General features: G+C 41.1%; 1 protein-coding gene across 7 annotated transcripts in view; it reads right to left on the reverse strand.

Moving 5' to 3' along the window:
* LOC145520116 (uncharacterized) overlaps positions 1–25175 on the reverse strand; it is a 525123-nt gene that overhangs the window by 219075 nt on the left and 280873 nt on the right. For 2 of the 7 annotated variants that reach the window (XM_081525837.1, XM_081525827.1), the window contains exon 5: positions 5568–5726. The exons of the other annotated variants lie outside the window; for them this stretch is intronic. In XM_081525837.1, the coding sequence (XP_081381963.1) occupies positions 5670–5726 (57 nt within the window). In that variant the 3' untranslated portion in view covers positions 5568–5669. The remainder of the gene's footprint in view (positions 1–5567; positions 5727–25175) is intronic. 7 annotated transcript variants of the gene reach the window in all.

Consider the following 25175-nt stretch of genomic DNA (forward strand, 5'->3'; position numbering starts at 1 on the left):
AGATGGGCACCAGCTATCTCTGTGATCTTTCAGACACGTTCAGCCTTTATCAATTATTTTTCAACAAATGCATCCTGGATTGCATTTCTGAATGTCAAGTCTGGTTATAGCCAGCATTAATTCTGGCCTGTGAGTCATTCGGATTCTTTAAAGAGATTTCACGTAATTCAATGCTAATACTTTTCGATGTTGATTTCTGAGCCTAATTCTCAGAGGGAAAGCTGAGTCCCTTCTTTCCAAGTTTGTGGTGAGAGCACACTCATCACTGACACGCCATGTCGGGGCACTCTGACTCATCCATTCTGCTTCTGCAAATATAAACCTCTGAATTGTCCACATTAAAAGGAAGAATTTTATGCTACGTGAATTGTATCTCAATAAAGCTCTTTAAAAATAGAAAAAAACTATTTAAAAATTCTTTTTAAAAAACCAATACAATTACCATAAAGGAAAACTAGAAAACACATACACACACAAAACATACATTTAAAAAAACCTTCTCTAATCTTACTGATATAGACATAACCACTCTCGACTTTTGGTGAACATTCTGCCAATTCTCTGTATGCATACATTTTAATAAAACAACATTTTGAAAGTTATTTTTCACTCCATATATTATGAGCATCTTTACTTGTTGGCAAATACGATTCCACAACATCATTTAAATGACTGCCTGGTATTTCATCCTATAAGATCAAGGTTGGCTATTTAGGCTATTTTCAAATTCTTGCTTTTATAAGCAGTACTATAATGAAAATCTTTATTTTTATAAAAAATTGAATTTAAAAAATAATATTTTAAAGACATTTTGTTTTAGGGTGATTTCAGGTTTACAGAAAAGTCACTAACACAGTACACAGAGCTTCCGTATATCCACACCCAGTTTTTCCTAATGTTGACATATCACCATGGTATATTTGTTACAACCAAGAAAAAAACTTTGACATATTAACTAAACTCCATACTTTATTCAGATTTTATTAGTTTTTCTACCAATGTCCTTTTTCTCTTCCAGGATCCAATCCAACATACCTCAGTGCATTTAGTATAGCTGAACTTTCATGTACACATTTATCACCTTCATTTATTCCTGGAAGCAGAATAAACTTCTAGAAGTGCTGGGTTCTAGGGCACCCACAATTTTTATTTTTATTTTTTATGTGTGTCATCGAATTGTCTACCAAAAGTGTTGTACAAATACACATTCCCTCAGCAACATGTTAAAGTGCCCATATACATGGTGATAGCAGCTTTGAACATCATTATGGTGATGTCGCATCAAAGTATAATAAAAACAACCCAATTAGAGTCAAGAGCCCCATCTCTTTGTTGATTTGAATTTGTCCAGAAAAGCCTGAGCATACATGCAAACTGGTGAGTTGCATGTCCTTCAAGGAATCCTGTAAGTCTCACTTGATACCTATCTAAGGTTTGAGTAGATATCAAGAAGTGGTGAGCCTGGCAAGTGCTCCATGGAGCTCTTAATGTTGCCAAAAAAGCAACTGTCTTTAGTACTTCTCCATAGATACTTAGCTGGGAGAATGTACTATATCAGCTTTCAAACATACTTTAAAATTTTTTTTTGTTGAAGTATAGTTGATTTACAATGATGTGCCAATCTCTGCTATAGAGCAATGTGACTCAGTTAAACACATTTCATATATACATTCCTTCTTCATATTCTTTTCCCTTATGGTTTATCACAGGATATTGAATATAGCTCTCTGTGCTATACATTAGGACCTTGTTGTTTATCCATTCTAAAGGTAATAGTTTGCATCTACCAACACCAAACTCCCAGTCCATCCCTCTTCCTTCCCGCCTTCCCCTTGGCAACCCAAAGTCTGTGCTCTACATCTATGAGTCTCTCAAATATACTTTTAAACCACAATCCTCATTCAAAAACACACCTTGCATTTCCTGAAAAAGTATTTACCTTACTATAAGCAATGCCTGCGGAAACATTCCATTCTATTGTTTTCCTCTATTTCTTTGCATTGATCAGTGAGGAAGGCTTTCTTATCTCTCCTTGCTATTCTTTGGAACTCTGCATTCAAATGGGTATATCTTTCCTTTTCTCCTTTGCTTTTTGCTTCTCTTCTTTTCACAGCTATTTGTAAGGCCTCCTCAGACAGCCATTTTGCTTTTCTGCATTTCTTTTTCTTGGGGATGGTCTGGATTCCTGTCTCCTGCACAATGTCATGAACCTCCATCCACAGTTCATCAGGCACTCTGTCTATCAGATCTAGTCCCTTAAATCTATTTCTTATTTCCACTGTATAGTCATAAGGGATTTGATCTAGGTCATACCTGAATGATCTAGTGGTTTTCCCCACTTTCTTCAATTTAAGTCTGAATTTGGCAATAAGGAGTTCATGATCTGAGCCACAGTCAGCTCCCAGTCTTGTTTTTGCTGACTGTATAGAGCTTCTCCATCTTTGGCTACAAAGAATATAATCAATCTGATTTCGGTGTTGACCATCTGGTGATGTCCATGTGTAGAGTCTTCTCTTGCGTTGTTGGAAGAGGGTGTTTGCTATGACCAGTGCATTCTCTTGGCAGAACTCTATTAGCCTTTGCCCTGCTTCATTCTATACTTCAAGGTCAAATTTGCCTGTTACTCCAGGTGTTTCTTGACTTCCTACTTTTGCATTCCAGTCCCCTATAATGAAAAGGACATCTTTTTTGGGTGTTAGTTCTAGAAGGCCTTCTAGGTCTTCACAGAACCGTTCAACTTCAGCTTCTTCAGCATTACTGGTTGGGGCATAGACTTGGGTTACCATGATATTGAATGGTTTGCCTTGGAAATGAACAGAGATCATTCTGTCGTTTTTGAGATTGCATCCAAGTACTGCATTTCGGACTCTTTTGTTGACTATGATGCTACTCCATTTCTTCTAAGGGATTTCTGCCCACAGTAGTAGATATAATGGTCATCTGAGTTAAATTCACCCATTCCAGTCCATCTTAGTTCGCTGATTCCTAGAATGTCGATGTTCACTCTTGCCATCTCCAGTTTGACCACTTCCAATTTGCCTTGATTCATGGACCTAACACGACTGAGCAACTGAACTGAACTGATAGTATTCCACTATATTTCAATGAATAAACTTGCAGGCACCAGACTTGGCTGTTTAGTGTGATAGTCAATAGCTGCATGTGGCTACTGAGAACGTGAAGTATAGCTAGTCTGAATGGGAGTGCCACTGTAAAATAAACACCAGGTTTTAAAAAATAAGTACAAAAAGTTAATGTACAATACTTCATTAATAATTTTATCAATTCAGTTCAGTTGCTCAGTCGTGTCTGACTCTTTGAGACCCCATGGACTGCAGTACGCCAGCCTTCCCTGTTCATCACCAACTCCTAGAGCTTACTCAAACTCATGTCCATTGAGTCAGTGATGTCATCCAACCATCTCATCCTCTGTCATCCCCTTCTCCACCTGCCCTCACTCTTTCCCAGCATCATGGTCTTTTCAAATGAGTCAGTTCTGTGCATCAGGTGGCCAAAGTATTGGAGTTTCAGCTTTAATATCAGTCCTTTCAATGAATATTCAGGACTTATTTCCTTTAGGATAGATTGGTTTTATCTCCTTGCTGTCCAAGGGACTCTCAAGAGTCTTCTCCAACACCACAGTTCAAAAGCATCAATTCTTCAGCACTCAGCTTTCTTTATAGTCCAACTCTCACATCCATACATGACTACTGGGTAAACCATAGCTTTGACTAGATGGACCTCTGTTGGCAAAGTAATGTCTTTATTTTTTAATATGCTGTATAGGTTGGTCATAGCCTTTCCTCCAAGGAGCAAGCGTCTTTTAATTTCATGGCTGCCGTCACCATCTGCAGTGATTTTGGAGCCCAGAAAAATAACGTCTTTCATTCTTTCCATTATTTCCCCATCTATTTGCCATGAAGTGATGGGACCGGATGCCATGATCTTCATTTTCTGAATGTTGAGTGTTAAGCCAACTTTTTCACTCTTCTCTTTCACTTTCATCAAGAGGCTCTTTAGTTCTTCGCTTTCTGCCATAAGGGTGGTGTCATCTGCATATCTGAGGTTGTTGATATTTCTCCCAGCAATCTTGATTCCAGCTTGTGCTTCATCCAGCCTGGCATTTCACATGATGTACTCTGCACATAAGTTAAGTAAACAGGGTGACAATATGCAGCCTTGATGTACTCCTTTCCAGATTTGGAATCAGTCTGTTGTTCCATGTCTGGTTCTAACTGTTGCTTCTTGACTTGCATACAGATTTTTCAGGAGGCAGATCAGATGGTCTGGTATTCCCATCTCTTGAGAATTTTCCAGTTTGTTGTGATCCACACAGTCAAAGGCTTTGGCATAGCCAATAAAGCAGAAGTATACGTTTTTCTGGAACTTTCTTGCTTTTTTGATGATCCAGCAGATGTTAGCAATTTGATCTCTGGTTCCTCTGCCTTTTCTAAATCCAGTTTGAACATCTGGAATTTCACGGTTCACGTACTGTTGAAACCTGGCTTGGAGAATTTTGAGCATTACTTTGCTAGCATGTGAGATGAGTACAATTGTGCGGTAGTTTGAGCATTCTTCGGCATTGCCTTTCTTTGGGATTGGAATGAAAACTGACCTTTTCCAGTCCTGTGGCCACCGCTGAGTTTTCCAGATTTGCTAGCATATTGAGTGCAGCACTTTCACAGCATCATCTTTGAGGATTTGAAATAGCTCAACTGGAATTCCATCACCTCCACTAGCTTTGTTCGTAGTGATGCTTTCTAAGGCCCACTTGACTTCACATTCCAGGATGTCTGGCTCTAGGTGAGTGATCACACCATCGTGGTCATCTGGGTCATGAAGATCTTTTTTGTATAGTTCTTCTGTGTATTCTTGCCACCTCTTCTTAATATTTTCTGATTCTGTTAGGTCCATACCATTTCTGTCTTGTATTGTGTTCATATTTGCATGAAACGTTCCCTTGGTATCTCTAATTTTCTTGACGAGATCTCTAGTCTTTCCCATTCTATTGTTTTCCTCAATTTCTTTGCATTGATTACTGAGGAAGCCTTTCTTATTTCTTATTTTTTCTCATTTCTTATTTTATATTACATGTCAAAATAATATTTTAATATAACAGATTAAATTATTAAAATTAACTTCAACTGCTTTCTTCATGTGGCTAGAAGAAATTTTTTTATTAGATTACTCATATTTCTATTGGGCAACAGTATAGTAAACTAATTTTATGACCTGTTAATGAATTGCAGGGCTTCCCAGGTGGCTCAGTGGTAAAGAATCCACCTGCCAATGCAGGAGACACAGGTTCAATCCCCGGCCCAGGAAGATCCCCTGGAGAAGAAAATGACAACCCACTCCAGTACTCTTGCCTGAGAAATTCCATGGACAGTGGAGCCTAGAGGGCTACAGTCCATGGGGTCACAAAAGAGTCGGGCTTGACTTAGCAACTAAACAGCAACAACAGTGGGTTGCAACCCACAGTTTAAAAACATTGCCCTAGTGGGCTCTGGGTTCCTGGCCAGGAAATATACCATCATCTGCACTCAGCCCACCTATCTGAGAGATACCTGTCTAGGGATTGAGCCAGGATTCTCCATGAAAAACTTCGCTTCTCCATGAAAAACAGCTTTTAGTCTTCACCAACATTCAGAAGAATGGATGGCCTGTGTTCAGATATCTATTCCATTGACCATGATGTAAAACAGTTTAGAATTCAACAAACATTTCTGAAAAAAAAAATCAGACTCATCATCAATATATTTTGAAGAGCTTTCAAAAAAACTGATACCTAAGAACATGTTTTAGCAATTGAGAGTTCTTCACACAGCCACTGTTAAGCTGTTTTGCTGTTACTTTTTACAACTTCACACCATTTTGCATTCTACACTGAGATTATCATACAGATAATTGGTAGAGGTAAAAACAGCTCACTAACTGGCTAATGGGGAAATGTATTATCTTTTGGATATGTTGACTTTAAGATCTAAAGCAGAATGTTGTTTATTCTGACTTTTAACTATATATCATTTAGTCTCTAGAAATTTGCATATTCTCATAAGTTCTATTTTACAATGCACTAACTATATGTTATAGTTGAAAATACAGCAGAAAATAAACTTTATTAATAATGATATACTGAACACTGGAAATCTGCTAAGAGAATTCATATCATGTGCTCTTACTACACACACAAAAATAGTAATTATATTTAATAATTAACTTAGCCATAGTAATAATTTCACTATGTATATGTATATCAGATCATGTTGTATACCTTAAATACATATAATTTTTATTTTTTTTGTATTTTACAAGTTTACCTTATATAAGCACTGCAACATCAGTAATATCATGTTTTGTCATTTTATTTTTATAACTCTTTTATGAACTAAAAAGGAACACATGTTATACAGAGACATTGAAATGAAGTGTACAGTATTTCTTCAGTTACTCTTACCTGAAGAGACAGACAGATTCTCCCTGGCTTAAAATCTACTTCTATGTCTCCGAAATGAAAAGAAACTAATGATTCAGAGTCTATTTAGATCTAATCACTAGATCCCTTCATGCTCTACAATAAGCACTGCCAATATTGTCAAGTGGTTAACTTGTTGAGCATAAACATATCAACTTTATTAACGTGCTCATTAACCTTATTAATAAGCTTGTTAACCACTCTCTCTTATGGAAAATGTATGCTATTGACTAAATGCTTCTTTTTTTATTATTAAAGCTTTGCTTAATTATGTAGGTAACACGGGCTCATATAACTACATAAACAGTCTAGAGCTATGTAGTGTAATGATCAGGTTTTACACATGGAGAGGGACATTGCAACAATACAGTAATGACACATTTCAGCAGATGCAATCAGATCTCTCCTGGGTTACAAGGTCTTGGAGAAACTAGGTACCATTTGTTTCTTAAATAAGAATAAAACTGAATTGTTTTCTTTATACATGTTATGTAAGTCTCTTGTTAAAATGTTTCCTAAATTTTATCATTTCTGTCATTTCTTCATGTAATATATTTTTTCTATTCCCATTTCTAATTCATTAATATTCATAAATAGAACTAGCCTTTTATAAGTTAAACTATTTTGCATAAGGCATATATGTATACATCCCCTGTGGCTCAGATTTCACCATAAGTTGAAGCCTTCTGTGGCCTCTGCATGTGAGGAAGGGACAGAGAAAAGGGAAGTAACGAGTTAACAGTCAGTGCGGGGGGTACAAATCTGGAGGAATAAGGCAAGAGAAGCGTCCTATAGACCCAGATCACAACAGAGGGTTACCTACGTGCTCAGGCCTGGGAATGGGGGAGTACTCATAAGTGGGAATGGGGGAGTACTCAGAGGAGAATAGTCAAGCTGAGAAAATGGAAATGGAAGTAAAGATTGTGCGGGGAGGATCTTACGGAAGAGAGAAGATGCCACATTGGCCTCATGAGGCTACAGGAAGCCACCAAAACTCCCACTTCTATGTACATGCATCAAATCAGACCATGCTTCCCAGCTCTTATAAACTGAAGAGGGAGCTGCGAGGCCTCAAGCCACTGCAGGAAGGAGTGAGCTTGGGGCTTGGGACCAGGTCTCTGTTATCTCTGTGGTATATGAAATCAGGTGGCCACAGGAGGTGACCCTGACCTCACTCATGAGTCAGCCAACCCTTTCAGGTCACAACACACTTGTGAACATGCCTTTCTGTCTGTCTGGGCTGTGGTTAGCCGTCACTTGATATAGATAGAGAGCAACTGAAGTGGAGGGCAAAAGCAGACTTGTATGCTTCAGAAACTCCTGCATCATCCACAACAAATAATTGCTCAAGTATACCAAAGAGGAAGTCAATCAGCAAATCCACAGCCCTTTCAAGAAACAGACCTGAGAGATTCCTGAAACTTTGAGTGTCCCAAGCCAGAACACAGATAGGAAAAGCCTATCTGTTCACAGGTAGGAGGGGGGAAGAAAAGAAAGTCAAGTAAAAGCTCATATGCTTTTGGCTTCCGTGTACTATCATTAATCATTTTCCTAGGAATGGAGGATAGTTTCCTCATTGTAAGAGGAAAAGAGAAACAGATTCCTTTGACAAATATGTTACCCAGATGTTCACCAGACCCCAATATCTTTTTCCCCCACTTGATTTAGAAAAGTGAAAGCTAGGATGACAATTGAGGGGAAGTAGTTCCTGAAGAAATTATCAGATTGTGGCTTCACTCCACTTCTGCAAGGGGAAAGGGATTACATGAGGTCCTGAGAGCTTTCAAGAGTAGTATCTAGCCATCTTCTGACAGAAGCCATGGAAGCATTTGGCGGACTAGCTCTTTCCTGGATCAGCCATGAGTTAAATCGCCTCATAAAATGGAGGGAGGCTTGTATGAAACCTGTCGCCTGCAGGAGTGGCCCCAACCTGGAATGCCTTGACACATCCCAGCCTTGCCTGGCTTCCCATTGCATCATGTATTCCTGAGAAGTTCACTGTCATAAGGAAGAACTAAGTCATGTACTTGATGGAAATGATTCCTAGAAGCTCCAAATTAGAAGGACAAACATAAGTCATAAAGATTGTGAGGTTCAACAAATTGCTGTCATTGTTGTTCAGTTGCTAAGTTGTGTCCATCTCTTTGTGACCCCATGGACTGCAGCGCACCAGGCTTCCCTGTCCTTCACTATCTCCCAAAGCTTGCTCAAACTCATGTCCATTGAGTCAGTGATACCATCCAACCATCTCACTCTCTGTTGTGGCTTCTCCCCCTGCCCTCAATCTTTCCCAGCATCAGGGTCTTTTTTAATGAGGCGGCCCTTCATATCAGAAATTACTGGAGCTTCAGCTTCAGCATCAGTCCTTCCAGTGAATACTTAGGATTGATTTCCTTTAGGATTGACTGGTTTGATCTCCTTGCAGGTCAAGGGACTCTCAAGAGTCTTTTCCAGCACCACAGTTCCAAAGCATCAATTCTTCAGCACTCAGCCTTCTTTACGGCCCAACTCTCATTGACTTAATGCTAAAGAGAGTGGGGACTGCATCTTTATTTTTCACTATGGACTTCCGAAAGCATGAGACTGTGGATCTCAACAAGTGTCATTATTTCCCTTTTAGTTAACTCACAATTTTACTTATATAAATGTTTATAAGTGGAAGCCTTATATTACCATGTTAAACAGTAAATGAATATTCCTTGCCACATGTAATCATGAAACATGAAAAATAAACACTGTGACAAAGAGGCATTACAAAATTCACTTCACAGAGAGGGTTGTGTACAGAAGATTTGAGTCTTGTGCATGTTTATGCTATTTTTAAAATAAACAAATGAATAAATAAAGATGATTAGTAAGTCACAGAGAGGTGAAACAGATATTTGGGATCCAAATTGCAGCTTTTCCTTGATTAATCAGAAAGCTGGAGAATTTTAAAAAGAGTATGCCTCTTACGAGTCAATGGTGTTTAGTATTGTATCTATGTACCTTATCAAAACAACCCCAGTGCTACAAGGGTATAATCTCTCGCTTTGGAAAACATCACATTAGATCATCTCGAAGGGCCTTTGAACACTGACATTGAGAAATCCAATCTGTTTTAGTGATATCTTTCAAATTATATTATCAGTAAAATTATCAGCATGAGGTGGATGTGAACATATAAAATGGATTTTAGAAGCAACAAATCTGATTTTCTTGCCTAACTTTGGGAAAACAGTCTTATGTCTTAATAGCTACCCTTCTCCTTATTCATGTCATCATACTATGGAGTGCTACCAAGTGGGGCAAAGTAACTACATGGATTTGGGTCTCCCCAAACTACAACTGTTGATAAAATGACTCTACAAACTCAGGTAGTTTTTCTATACACTCTATAGCAAGGTTTTCATGAAACCTGATGTATAAATAAACTGGGGCTGCCATATAGCTTTCTCTAAATCTTTGCCTCTCTAGAGGGAGTATAAAGTCTCTGGAGTTAAGTTCTTCACCGAGTTACTATCAATAAGGTGAAAAACACCCCATTAATAAAACCAAGATAAATCCAATAGGAGAAGAGAGAAAGGAAAGCCCCAAAGAGTGGGCTGAACTCAGAAGTGTTTTATCCAAGGTAACTCAAGAGTCTATTCATCACACCAGAGAAGCCATAGTTGGGAAAGCCATGGTCAAGAGATAAACTGAATTATTATCCAGGGAAAATCAGCTGTGAGTATTGTGGGAAAGTTTTATGGGAGACTGAGCTGCTAAAAGGATTTGAGGGAAAACTGAGAGGTAAGGAAGAAGGAGCCAAACTGGTGGTTCAAGAAGCTAAACTGAAAAAGACCCAAGTGCTAGAACATTCCATCTATGTTGCACCTGCTGCATACTGCTAAAGCAAGCATGTGGGCAAAGAAAGACCACTTCAAAACTTATAGACAGCACGTGCATTCAGTATGCCTGCATGCCTACAAGATGTATCCATTCATCCATGCCCACGGACCTTTTCCATTCCTCATTGTGTAAGGTTGTGATGAGTGAGTGCAGAGGTGAAGAGAGTAGAGATCAAGATGCTAAGAAGAAAGAACAAGAAAAGGGAAACTATAGCATTTAAGGGAGACAGTGTCAGCAAGCTGAGAGAGGTGCAGAAATTGCCATAGGAAGGAGGTCCAAGGAGAATAGGGTCACAGCTGGCTGGTGTGGGGTCGGGGCAGGGAATACTTAGAATGCTCCCAACATCTCCACCTCATCATGAATGCAATAAAAGGAGTGATTTTCCTGGAAGTGGGGCCTTAAAGCAGTGCCCTGAAGGATTGGGGGTGGAGGTGGGTGGGCAGGAATGATGTGACAATGGGAAAACGGGAGGCAGAGAAAATAGCTTGAGCAAAGTCAGAGAGGCCATCATTTACAGCTTCCTAGATGTTTTCTAACCACAGAAACCAAACCCTAAAGAATCTGTCACCACATTCGAGGCTTACTGACTGAATCCTGAAAATTTATAGGCAACTGACATGGGAGGGTTCAGCAATTCCATTGATTTTTATCATGGCATCTGTGATCTTACATGAAGAGCAAGAGGCAACTGTCTTCATGATTTATTTTAAAGGCTTTTCTTAGATTTCTCAATTTGAAAATTCTTTTCAATAAAGTACCTTGATGTGTTTATAAATACCATAGTACAGTAAAGTGATCCCTTTTGGACCAGGCACTGGCAGCGGGTAGGGAGGAGTTTGTACTTTCTTGAATGAAAAGTTGGGAAATTCCTGAAAATGTTTTGAAATAACATTTAAGGCACTTGAAAATCACAGCTGGTTTGAACACATTTGTGTTCCCAAATACTACAAGGTAACAGAGCTCACTTCTACTGATGGAGCATTCTTCTCCTTAACCATTGATTAGTGAAAGTCGCTCAGTCATGTCCGACTCTTTGCCACCCCATGGACTATACAGTCCATGGAATTCTCCAGGCCAGAATACTGGAGTGGGTAGCCTTTCCCTTTGCCAGGGGATCTTCCCAACCCAGAGATCGAACCCAGGTCTCCCGCATTGCAGGCAGATTCTTTATCAGCTGAGCCACAAGGGAAGCCCTAAGCACATTAGTGCATTTCAATTAATTCTCTTGATGTAGGTGGAATAAAAAGAGACAAGTGTTGATCTTTCCTAAGAGGAAAATAATATCTTAGGAGAGTGATAAAAATAAAGGATATCTTCTTGACTCTGAAATAAAAGTGCTACATTTTTTTTTTTAAACTTCTATTTTAACATGAAACAAATGAGATTCCAAGAAATTAAGTAAATGCCCCTACTTCATTCACAAGTAAGGGAAGGAAGACAAGACTGAGGCAGCAATAGATCCCACCATCAGGCTATTACTTGAGCAGCGTTCTTGGCCCTCTCCCCATACTTGAACCCTAGACCTGGAACCATCTCTGCTTACCTCTCTCCTCTTCCCTGGATCTGCCAACTAGAACTGAATTCTGCTTCAAGTGGAATTCCATCCCCCTTGCCACCTCTAGAAGATGAGGTGCTCTTCTCCCAGTCTTCCCCATGTCAGTAAATGGTATCATCCTCTAAAAAACTCAGGAGATATTTCTGACTTTCCTCTTCCCTTCTTTATTAGTTTTCTGTGGCTGCCATAACAAATTTACCACAAACTTGGCTTAAAACCACAGAAATTTATTCTCTCACACTTCTGGAGGCCAAAAATCCAAAACTAGATGTTGGCAGCTTTAATTCTTTCTGGTGGTTTTAAAGGATTCACACCTCTTCTACCTTCTATTGGCTGTGAGTAATCCTTGGCATTCCTTGACTTGTCAATGCATGACTTTAATCTCTGTCTCTGTCTTCACATGACCGTCTCCCTGGGTCTCTGTATCTGTCTCGTTTTCTATTTCTTATAAGGACATTCACATTGAACTTAAGACCTACTGTAATCTGGAATGATCTTATCTCAAGATCCTTATCTTAGTTACAGCTGCAAAGACCCTTATTCCAAATTAGGTCACATTCTGAGGATCCAAGTGGTCATATCTTTGAGGGACACAATTCAACCCTCCTTCCCACATCAAATCAGTCCCAAGTCCCACTGACTTGACTTCTACCAAATATTCTATTATCATTTCATTCTTGCCACCTTCAACACCACCATTCAGGTCAACAACACTACCATCATTCCTTGGACCACTACTGTAGCAGCCTAACTGGACTCCCTGTCTCCACATTTGGATCTTCCTATCCTTTCTCTCCACCACAGTCTGAATAATTTTCTTAAATTCCTATCGTATCTCTCCCCTACTCAAAATTCGCCAAAGATTTATCACTAACTTAGCATAAAATTCAAACTCCTCCCCACAGCCTCCTGATACCTCAGGCTAACCTACAGCTCTTGCCCTGCTGGGTTTTTGCTGATCCGCAGACTGTTGTTGTTGTTCAGTCCCTCAGTTGTGCCTGACTCTTTGCGACCCCATGGACTACAGCATACCTGGCTTCCCTGTCCTTCACTAACTCCCAGAATTTGCTCAAACTCATGTCCATTGAGTTAGTGATGCCATCCAACCATCTAGTCCTCTGTTGCCGGCTTCTCCTCCTGCCCTCTATCTTTCCCAGCATCAGGGTTTTTTCCATTGAGTCAACACTGATCCTCAGATACTTCAGGCTTATTTCCTTCTGTGAGTTTGTTCCTAGCTTTCCTTCTAACAGGTGTGCCATCTGTGTATGGCCAATTCGCCACCATTCAATTTCAGCTTAAATGTCACCTCCTTAAAATGCCTTCCTGACCATCAAGAAGTCATTACTACCTAGGAAATTTTCATCACAGCATCTAGCTTCATTTGTCCACTAAGCATCCCGCACTGTCTGACAGCTTTCTTGTTTATGCTTGTCCTGTAGTTCTTTGTTCATTCTTTTAGCAGTGTCCCATTCCCACTAGAATATATGCCCTGAAATCAGAGATTCTGTCAGTTTATTCACTCTTAAATCTTCAACACCAGAACTTTTTGGAACATTGTAGTTTCTCAAAAAACATTTGTCAACTTACCAAATATTGAATGAATTAATTAAAGCTACAGATGCTTAAAGACCCTGACTTTTGAATGGGTAAAAGGTCATAGCTGCTGAAACCCTCTGATAGGGAGAAATTTGTAGGATGAGGACCCAGGAATATCCATAGATATCTCCTCAAACTTGGGGCACAAAGAGCAATTAGAGGCAAGAGATCTACAACTGCTAGACAATTAGACCCAGAACCTTGCTTTCTTACCTGTAGTTTTCAGTTCAGTTCAGTCACTCAGTCATGTCTGACTCTTTGCGACCTCATGAACTGCAGCACCCCAGGCTTCCCTGTCCGTGACCAACTCCCGGAGTCCACCCAAACCCATGTCCATTGAGTCAGTGATGCCATCCAACCAGCTCATCCTCTGTTGTCCCCTTCTCCTCCTGCCCTCAATCTTTCTCAGCATCAGGGTCTTTTCAAATGAGTCAGCCCTTCACTTCAGGTGGCCAAAGTATTGGAGTTTCAGCTTCAACATCAGTCCTTACAATGAACACCCAGGACTGATCTCCTTTAGGATGGACTGGTTGGATCTTCTTGCAGTCCAAGGGACTCTCAAGAGTCTTCTCCAAAACCACAGTTCAAAAGCATCAATTCTTCGGCACTCAGCTTTCTTCACAGTCCAACTCTCACATCCATACATGACTAATGGAAAAACCATAGCCTTGACTAGATGGACCTTTGTTGACAAAGTAATGTCTTTGCTTTTTAATATGCTGTCTAGGTTGATCATAACTTTCCTTCCAAGGAGTAAGTGTCTTTTAATTTCATGGCTGCAATCACCATCTGCAGTGATTTTGGAGCCACAAAAAATAAAGTCAGCCACTGTTTCCACCGTTCCCCCATCTATTTGCCATGAAGTGATGGGACCAGATGCCATGATCTTAGTTTTCTGAATGTTGAGCTTTAAGCCAACTTTTTCACTCTTTGCTTTCACTTTCATCAAGAGGCTCTTTAGTTCTTCACTTTCTGCCATAAGGGTGGTGTCATCTGCATATCTGAGGTTACTGATATTTCTCCCAGCAATCTTGATTCCAGCTTGTGTTTCTTCCAGCCCAGTGTTTCTCATGATGTACTCTGCATATAAGTTAAATAAGCAGGGTGACAATATACAGCCTTGACATACTCCTTTTCCTATTTGGAACCAGTGTGTTGTTCCATGTCCAGTTCTAACTGTTTTTTCCTGACCTGCATACAAGTTTCTCAAGAGGCAGGTCAGGTGGTCAGGTATTCCCATCTCTTTCAGAATTTTCCACAGTGTATTGTGATCCACACAGTCAAAGGCTTTGGCCTAGTCAATAAAGCAGATATAGATGTTTTTCTGAAACTCTCTTGCTTTTTTGATGATCCAGCGGATGTTGGCAATTTCATCTCTGGTTCCTCCGCCTTTTCTAAAACCAGCTTGAACATCTGGAAGTTCAGGGTTCACGTATTGCTGAAGCCTGGCTTGGAGAATTTTGAGCATTACTTTACTAGCGTGTGAGATGAGTGCAATTGTGCGGTAGTTTGAGCATTCTTTGGCATTGCCTTTCTTTGGGATTGGAAAGGAAACTGACCTTTTTCAGTCCTGTGGCCACTGCTGAGTTTTCCAAATTTGCTGGCATATTGAGTGCAGCACTTTCACAGTGTCATCTTTTAGGATTTGAAATAACTCAACTGGAACTCCATCAACTCCACTAGCTTTGTTCGTAATGATGCTTCCTAAGGCCCACCTGACTTCACATTCCAGGATGTCTGGCTCTAGGTGAGTGTGGGTGATCACACCATCGTGATTATCTGGGTCATGAAGATCTTTTTTGTACAGGTCTTCTGTGTATTCTTGCCACCTCTTCTTAATATCTTCTGCTTCTGTTAGGTCCATACCATTTCTGTCCTTTATTGAGCCCATCTTTTCATGAAATGTTCCCTTGGTATCTCTAATTTTCTTGAAGAGATCTCTAGTCTTTCCCATTCTATTGTTTTCCTCTATTTCTTTGCATTGATCAGTGAGGAAGGCTTTCTTATCTCTCCTTGCTATTCTTTGCAACTCTGCATTCAAATGGGTATATTGTTCCTTTTCTCCTTTGCTGTTCACTTCTCTTCTTTTCACAGCTATTTTTTAGGCCTCCTCAGACAGCCATTTTGCTTTTTTGCATTTCTTTTTCTTGGGGATGGTCTTGATTCCTGTCTCCTGTACAATGTCACGAACCTCCGGCCATAGTTCATCAGGCACTCTGTCTATCAGATCTAGTCTTTTAAATCTATGTCTAGTCTATGTAATTCCACTCTGGAGGTGATTAGAAGGTCAATATAATTAAGAAGGGCAAGGACATCAGCATCAGTTATAGAACCTGGTGAACCTAGAATGAAAACTAAAACTTAGTTTGGCCACGGAAAAAAAATCATTGTTATGACAAATACAATATGGGTCTCCTATTTCCTGTGCATCATAATGATCAAATATCTCATTCAACATTTACCAAATTCATATAATTGTAAATGTTTTCAGTGATGACAATAAATCACAGGGGGAAATAAGATGTGTTATGTAAGTGATCTGAGACTCACTCACCAATACTGGGAATTGCCAATAAAAAAACAAAAACTGAGTCACAGAGTAGCCAGAGATACTTTGATACAAGAGGTAAAATGAGACACTGTTTTGACTGATGAGATGAGAAAAAGAAGAACGCGGTGGGGTAATCAACTTGTCCCTGTTTGCCTGGACCGTCTTGGTTTTGGCAGTAAATGTGATTCTGGAATCCCTTCAGTCCTGGGCAAATGGAGATGGCTGTGACTCTAAGTGGTGAGGACTCAAGGCTGAAACTTCTCATCTGTTGAATTACTAAGTCAGTGACCCTATTTCATTCCCAACTCAAATGTCTGCACAACATTCACTGTTGTTTCCTGTGCTCTGGTTTCTCTCTCTCTTACTAATTGTTAAGGACACTTTTTAAAATGTTCCTCCCAGCACTGTCAGCCCATCTCTCTGGCTCAAAGACCTCATGTGCTCCTTTTGCCTGGGAGCAAATGGCCTCTCCCCTAGCAACAAGTAAAGTCAACACACCTGGCTGCTCCCTCTCTGGACCCCTATCACCTACCCTCTCAGTGTCTCCTGCACTTATTCCAGTCCCAGAACCCACACATTCTTGGCGCTACTCTCACTTTCATGGTACAGTCCTCTCACACCTGTCCCAGACTGTTCTTTCATCTTTAGTCCAAATCCATCTGCTTTCTGTCTTTCAGAGATTTCTCATAGTACCTGATTCACCATGCCCCTTCTTTCCCTGGTCTTCCACGGTAGCTCGGTCGGTAAAGAATCTGCCTGCAGTGCAGGAGACCTGGGTTCGATCCCTGGGTCTGGAAGACCCCCTGGAGAAGGAAATAGCAACCCACTCCAGTATTCCCACCTGCAAAATCCTATGGACAGAGGAGCTTGGTGGGCTATAGTCCATGGGGTCATAAGAGTCACATACAACTTAGTGACTAAACCACCACTTCTATCCCTGTATCAAGTAGATACAGATTTATTTCAATACCTGTCTTCTCTATAATTTCCTAGATTTGGTGTCACAGAAGTGACTATAATATATACTCAAGCTACCTTTTAAAAAATATACAGCTTGCATAATTTAATTCCAATTTAGGAACACCTGACAACGCATGTAATGTACGATCCCCTTCTCCAGGGGATCTTCCCAACCCAGGGATCAAACCCAGGTCTCCCGCATTGCAGGCAGATTTGTTACCAGCTGAGCTACAAGGGAAGCCTGTAAGAAGAAAACGAAGAATGCAAAATACATAAAATAAGCCAACAAATGAATACCCACCACCTCCAAATGTGTGGACAGCATTATTAGCTGCAAACAGAGGGAGGAGAGTATCCTGTATCTGCTTTTCTACCATTAATGTGTTGCTCATTGATTTTATGCCAGGATATCTCTTTTACCTGGAATTTTTAGGCACAAAAGCTAAAATCATGAGATCTACTCATGAGCTCAGAAACTCTCTATACATGAGTTATCCAGCAAAAAGTAGCTTTTTGTTTGCTTTGTTTTATATTTTATTTTAAATTAGAAGATAATTATTTTACAATATTGCAATGGTTTTTGCCACGTATCAACATGGATCAGCCTTAGGTGTACATATGTTCCCTTTCTCTCGAACCTCCCTCCCATCTTCCTCCCCCACCCCACCCTTCTAGGTTGTCACAGAGCACTGGCTATGGGTTCCCTGCATCATACATCGAACTCCCACTGGCTATCTATTTCACATATGGTAATGTACATGGTTCAATGCTATCCTCTCATATCATCCTACCCTCTCCTTCCCCTACTGTGTCCAAAATGTCTGTGCCTCCTTTTTTAATGAGGCTCAGCTAAGTAGCTGCAGTTGAATGGGGGCAGATGAGTAAGTGTTAATTCAGTCCCATCTGTGGCCTGCTGCCTGGGACCAATGGGTGCTCTCTGGGATGCTGAGATGGATATAGCCTAGCCTCTGCCCACAAGGAGCCTGCTATCTGTGCAGGAAAATGAACATGCAGATAAGTCAAAAAACATAAAAAAGTTTGAAATAAGCACACCCAAGCCAGGACTGTGGAAATACAGAGGAAGAACTGACTATTTTAGATCAAGAGAATCAAGAAAAGCTTCACAACGAAGATTATTTTTAAGTTCAGCCTTTAAGAATGAATATGAGAAAGTAATGAGGGTGTTACTGGGAAGCATGAGTGATGACAAACGTGCCTGATCTTGAAGGGTCTTGAACACCATGTCCATGGATTTGAGCTTTATTTGGTACACTGTGGACATGTCAGGAAGTACTTTGAGAAGGAATCTGACATGAAAAGAGCTTTGCTTCTGAAAGCTCACACTGAAAGCTTTACCTACGCACAGGGTGAGTGGGACATAGATGGATCAGGGCTCTGTAGGGAGAGAGGGGTTGTAAGACAGAGACTTTAGGAAGGTGAAAACAACAGATTTAAGGGCTGACTGAAGACAGAGGAAGATGTAGAAGGTGTTCGTTCTAAACTCTGAGCTTTAGAACTAAAGGAATTTTTTACTTCTCATTGAAATTAGGAGCAAAAATGGGAGGGAGAAGATACTTTTGCTCTGGGTCATCCTGGCCTAGTTCTCATTCTTACTTGGAAAGATTACCAGGGCTGAACATCAGCTCTTGCCATGATTTCTGGGAATGGCAATCATCACTTTTTTTCAAACAGATAATACTTAGCACTCCTCTTGGGCTAAGACCCACTACTTCAGTGATCGGTTCTAATCAACTGTCAAGGGGGCTTTTGAACTCATCAGGATATTTCTGCCAACTTCCCCCATCCCAAGACACTAATGAACCCCCTTCTGTCACCCCCAAAAGGGTCAACGAAAGGCACAAAGAACACAAAGCAAAAAAGAACACAAGGTTTAGAATCAGAACAGGCCTCCAAAACTGAGGCCTTCTCTACTTCCCCACTGCATGACCTTTGGGCAAATTTCTTAACAATTCTGTAGGCGATGAGGCTCAAAATGCAACTGGGCTCTGCGTTCTTCATCATCAAAGGGCTGGGTAGTGATGGCTTTTGTGACCACCCGAGGCTGCCTTCAGGTTGGACGTTGGCTTCATCCATTATCTGCTTATAACAGCAGCATCCTTGCTATGAGCCACAGTGAGAAGAGACCAAACACCCTACTCAGGGCAGCACGGACAGATGAGTAATTATCAGCTAATTCTCAGCAGTGAGAGAAGCCAGGGCAGACAAAGCACGCTAAGCATCCAGAAGAAATGAACTGTTCCCTCCACAATCACACAGCCCTGGCTCAGTTTGTGTGCCTGGGGAGCATCTCATTTCTAACACTGTTATCATTATCATTAATATCTTACATCTGTACAGTGCTTTATAGTTTAAAAGCATTTTCACATTCATTATTTGATCCCCTCGGAATCTCTCAGAGCTACAGATTTGCATGCCCATTTTACAGTTGCTAATAATTATGATTATGCATTAGTAATACGGCTTCCCAGGTGGCTCAGTGGTAAAGAATCCACCTGCCAATGCAGGAGACACAGGAGACCCAAGTTCAATCCCTGGGTTAGGGAGATCGCCTAGAGGAAGGGATGGCAACCCACTCCAGTCTTCTTGCTGGGATAATCCCATGAACAGAGAAGCCTGGCGGGTGACAATCCCTGGGGTTGTAGAGTCGGACACGACTGAGCACATGCACACATAGGTAATATAACATGCGAATTACACTATATTATTAATTATTATACTGTGTTCCATGTATTGTGCTAAAAATTTAGTTTGTATTATCTAATTTAATTCTCACAACTCCAGTTGGTAGGCAATACTAGTTTCCCTACTTTACTAAGGAAGAAACTGAGACACTGAGAAGTTAAGTCAATTCCACAAAGCCCTACACCAGGTTGCCCTGGATCCAGAGCCCCACCTGTTAACCACCGACTAGGCTGCTTTTCTAGTCACAGCCAGAGGAGGTAGAGCATGGATACGCGCTGCATCAGAGGTTATAGAGTGAGTAAGTACAGAGTTGCAAATTAACCTATGATCCCTTACTCTTGAACTTATGTTGCCCCTACTACTCTTTGCCTCCACATGTGTTTAAAGAACACAGTGGTAAAAACCAATTCCCATTCTCTCATGATCATGAGATAAGTGTATAAGAAATGACCACTGAGCATCCATGAAACCCTCTTGGGTCTCACTCATCTCCCAGTCTGTCCTTTTCCCCTCACTGATGCTACAGCCGCTGAGTGCTGTCTGCGTTGGGACTTCTTGCATTTGACCCTCTAGCTAACTCCCTTCCTTGGTTTACTGGGCTTCCTGGTCAATGATGTCAGCTGAGAAACCCAATTTCTTGACCCACTACAGCCCACTGCAGAAGCCTGCCAAGTGTAAACCCAGATACTGGTCATTCTTCCAAATCTTCTTGAGAGCCATAAATATTCTTAACATGATGCAACTCAGCTAGTTTCTGTTTTGTCTTCATTACCCTAAGGAGTCCATGGCCTCTTAGGGGATATCAGAGTGGTGGTAGATTGGCTACTGCAATAGCCTCCTTCCTAACTGGGCTCTTTTCAGTCCTTCTTGCTCAAAACATATGCCCCATGCCACAAGGGCAATCTTTCCACAACAGAGATCTGATTTTGCCACATCCCTGCTCAAAAACCTTCACTGATTCCTACATAAGAATAGGTTGTAAATGCTACATCCCATATTGATTCAATACTCGATTCCTGGCTTTTTCCCATCTGTTCCTACCCACTATTACCATTTCAGTTATCCCCCATAAGGACCTTCACGTTCTCACCCTGTGCTTTGCTCAGGATGTTAACTCTGCCACAATGTCTTCTCCTTCATCCTTAAGTCTGATCATCATTTTCAAGGCCTAGTTCAAAAATCTCACCTGTCCATCAATTCTTTCCAAAACACTCCTCTCAGAACACCTTCCTCTCCACGGTGTTACATGTTCCCCAAACATGTTATTTGTGCTATGTTAGAATTACTTTAATGAATGAGAGTCATACATGCATCAATGTCCCCTACTTGATTGAGAGTACCTGGAGGGAAAGAATTAGGTATTATTCATTTCTGTCTTTCTTTTCAAACATAAAATAATGTTTTATACAGTATTGAGCCTGATAAGGTGGAAAGTACTAGACTTCAAGTTGGAAGATGGGAGGGTAAAATCTTAGCTGATGATTGATGACCATGAACTAGCAGATCCCAGAAGAGAAGCAGATTGTCCTCTCCAGGTTTCTTTCCATCCCCACACTAAGTCCCAGGTCTTTGCTCTCTTCAGAGATGTGCCAGAGCTGGTGGCCGAGGTCAGCATTGATCCCATGTCCCTCCTTCCTCATTGCTACACCAGCTTCTGCTGCTTCTCACTGACCTGTGGCCACTATATAATCAATGTTGGTACCTTTGACATTGGCACATATAGTCTAGGCACCTATACTGTCTGTATTCTTCTATGCCTTTTATTTTTCACTCAACAATATGATCCTGAGATTTGCTTGCACACATTTTAATTGAAGGTAGCTTTATTTCATCAACTCTGAATCATAAACACCATGGTGTCTGATGTTAATAAAAGCCTCAGGTAGTTGGAGAAAAGAGATATTTGCAAATCAGTGTCATAGTTTCCATAAGGTAATGGTCCTGCTGGAAAACACTGCTCTTTTCCATTCCTCCCACCCCTCCACTTCCTGCAGGGACACTGGGCCCTGCCACCCATGTCACCATGGAAAAGTGTGTCCAGTGAAACACCCATCTCAGGGAGCCAGGCAGTTCAACACCCTCCAGATGTGAAGTGGGGAGGGGAATGAGGCAGACACCTGACTGTGCCTTTCTCGGATAACATACATGAAGAATAGTCTGGGGGAAACTACTACCCACCAATGCTCTGGACTTATCATTTCATTTGGCATTTTGTTTCTGAGCCAGCTTTCCAAGTCTAAAAGCCAGCTCTCCGTGGGAGAAAGGTCATATCAAGAGCCATTTCCCCCTCTTTTCAGTCAGATAAAACGAGTCTTGTTCTGTCAGCCTTCCACATTTAGCATTTCCACTTCAGCCGCCCCTGGGAATTTCCTCTATCTGAAGAAGACCTAATTAGACCCACAACCAGGCTGGCTGGCCATGGAGCACTCTGGATCCCAAATGTCAAAGATTTCCATCCAAGAGACGCTGACCTATTTCTCACATTACTCTGTCTACGAAGGCCTCGTTAACAAACCAAAGACTTATCTTTTCTAGAGAATCTATTCCCTGGCCCCAAGAAGGAAATTTGGTTCTGTGTGAAGCATTCTTCCTTCATAGGGGATGCCCCTGGGGACTCAGCACCTAATTGCTAAAGCTTTCCTCAACCATCCCCACAACGTGGGGCAACTGACTTGGCCCCTGTCTATACCCCTCATTCACTCCATATGGATTTATATCTTAGCACCCACAGTGTATTACTAGTTTCATTTATTTAGACAGTTTTCTTCTCTACCAGGTCCTAGGTCTTGAGAGCATCTAATTCATCTCAATATCTCTAGCTTAACCGAAGGCCTGGCACACGGATCTACGATGGTTGTCCTGAATTTTCTTACTCCTGGGCTGCCCTGATAGGTGACCGAGAAGGCCAGCCAGGATGCCAGACAAGCAACGTGGAAACAGGGCATGAGTTCCGCGAGGTGGATAAGGGTATCTTTCTCTGGGAAAGAAGCTACAGAACATGAAGAAAACTCCAGGCCAAGGCCTTGAGACCAAGGTAAGAGTCTGAACTGGGAATACCAAGTATTCACATTGAGTCTAAAATGTTAGGGTGGGAGAATTACTAGAGACAGAGTGTCATCTGTATACTCGAGTAAATCACAGCAGACCAAGGACAGGCTAGAAAGGCTTAGAGCCATGAGCCAACGAGGTTTAAACATGGTTAAGGTATTATAAATAGGTTGGAACTCAAGCCTGAACAACCTTGAATGCCAGCCTGTGGAGTTTGAATAGTATTCTCTGGGGCAACAGCCAAATGGCCTCATGGTACCTGAGGCCAACTGGCTTCCACTAACTGCAACCTAGTGTGGAACCAAATTATTTGAGAAGAGTGGTGTCACTTCTCAGATTCAGTTCAGTTCAGTTGCTCAGTTGTGTCCGACTCTTTGTGACCCCATGAACCGCAGCACACCAGGCCTCCCTGTCCAACACCAACTCCCGGAGTTTACCCCAACCCATGTCCATTGAGTTGGTGATGCCATCCCACCATCTCATCCTCTGTCGTCCCCTTCTCCTCCTGCCCCCAATCTTTCCCATCATCAGGGTCTTTTCAAATGAGTCAGCTCTTCGCATCAGGTGGCCAAAATACTGGAGTTTCAGCTTCAACATCAGTTCTTTCAATGAACACTCACGACTGATTTCCTTTACGATGGACTGGTTGGATCTCCTTGCTGCCCAAGGGACCCTCAAGAGTCTTCTCCAACACCACACTTCAAAAGCATCAATTCTTTGGCACTCAGCTTTCTTCACAGTCCAACTCTCACATCCATACATGACCACTGGAAAAACCATGGCCTTGACTAGATGGACCTTTGTTGGCAAAGTAATGTCTCTGCTTTTTAATATGCTTCTCAGATTAATAGGATTTTAACTTGAATTCTGTCTCTGAGTCTAACGCAGGGGAAGGCACCTATGCAATTCAAAGGATCTTGGCACAATGATAGATTAACTTTATAAACTTAATCTAAAATGGCAGGTTTCAAATGGGGGAAGAGAGGTGGAGTCAGGCCATCACAGCTTTCTCATTTATTCTCTGGGCCTCAGCAACATCCGGGGTAAAATGAGGATTTGAAGTTTTTCTCAGAGTTCATAATCTGTGAAGCTGTAAATCATGTTCTTTTAAGAAACCACCAAATAAAAACTGCAATTATACCTGTTAACAGTTTGCTGGGAGTTCTGTGATACTTTGAGGGCCTCCATGTCCCCAGGCTGTCAGGTCCTGACACTGAGCTGTGCCGGAGACTGTAGCACCTGACACAATGTCTCCAGGATCTGGAGCTGAGAGGCCTTTGCCTGGACAATTCCTGAGAAATCCAGATACTGTATAGAGATTATCCCAAACTGAGGCCATCCTGCCTGACCTGCCTGGCTCCCATATCTTTCCATCCAATCAAAATAATCAAATTCTGCTAAGAAAAAAAAAAGTCCTAGACCAAATGTCCTGACCATTAACTTTAGTTTAGAAAGTCAATATTTATTTTTTTAAAAAGAAAGAAGTGTGCAAGTAGAGCATTTTAGACTAGGAAGAGCCCTTAAAGGTCATCGAGTCCAAAACTCCAACATTAGAGGTGAAGAAATTAAAGCCCCAAGTGGGGACTAGTCTTAGCCAATATCACAAATCTGGAGAGAGGAAGAACTGGGAAACAAAACCTTGTCTTCCAGGCTCAGACACATTGTCTTAAAAACTTAAGCATGGTTTTATTTTTTTCAAATGGCAGAATAATGCAAGTATAATAAAATGTGAATAAAACAGGAAGTAAATTCAATTAAAATATTAAGAGGGAAAGTACAACCAGGAAAATTAACTCTTCAAATAGCTGATACAACCTCCGAATACCAAGGCCCTAGTTAATTGCCTATATTTTGTGAAAATGTGAAATGGGGTTTGATCAAGCCTGGCAATGACCCAAGTTTTCATCTGGACAACTAATGTTCAGTGCATGGAAAGTTGATTAGGTTTGCTAAACTGAAAAGAGGTAAAGGAAGGACTGGATGTAATTCTGGATAGGCCCGAAATGTGGAGCTGCATATGGGAATGCAGTAAGTGGGATAAATGGATCCCCCCACCCCGCCCCAGTCCTGTGGCTGCACCTCTGAAACCTGAGTTGCAGAGAATCTGCACAAATGCTTAGACCACGTGAACTCCCTTCCTGAGCCTCAGTTTTCACAGCCCCAAAATGGGGATCCTAAGAACCATTTCTCAGAGCATAACAGGAACGATATGGAAATCCCCTGGTAAACTATTGCTAATGGAAGTGTAAGAGCATCATTACTAAACTATTGACAGGACCAGGGAGGTTTGCTTCTGATTCTATGATTTATTGAACCTGCTTTTTGTAACAAATGACAAAAACATTCCACAGAGGAAGAGCATAATACTTTCCCCACAAAGGAGTGAAGAGAGGTATTTAACAACCTAGCAAAACAAC

Source organism: Giraffa tippelskirchi, chromosome 1, assembly GCF_054371585.1.
Source record: "Giraffa tippelskirchi isolate mGirTip1 chromosome 1, T2T-mGirTip1v1.2.pri, whole genome shotgun sequence".
In the NCBI taxonomy this organism is placed as follows: Eukaryota; Metazoa; Chordata; class Mammalia; order Artiodactyla; family Giraffidae; genus Giraffa; species Giraffa tippelskirchi.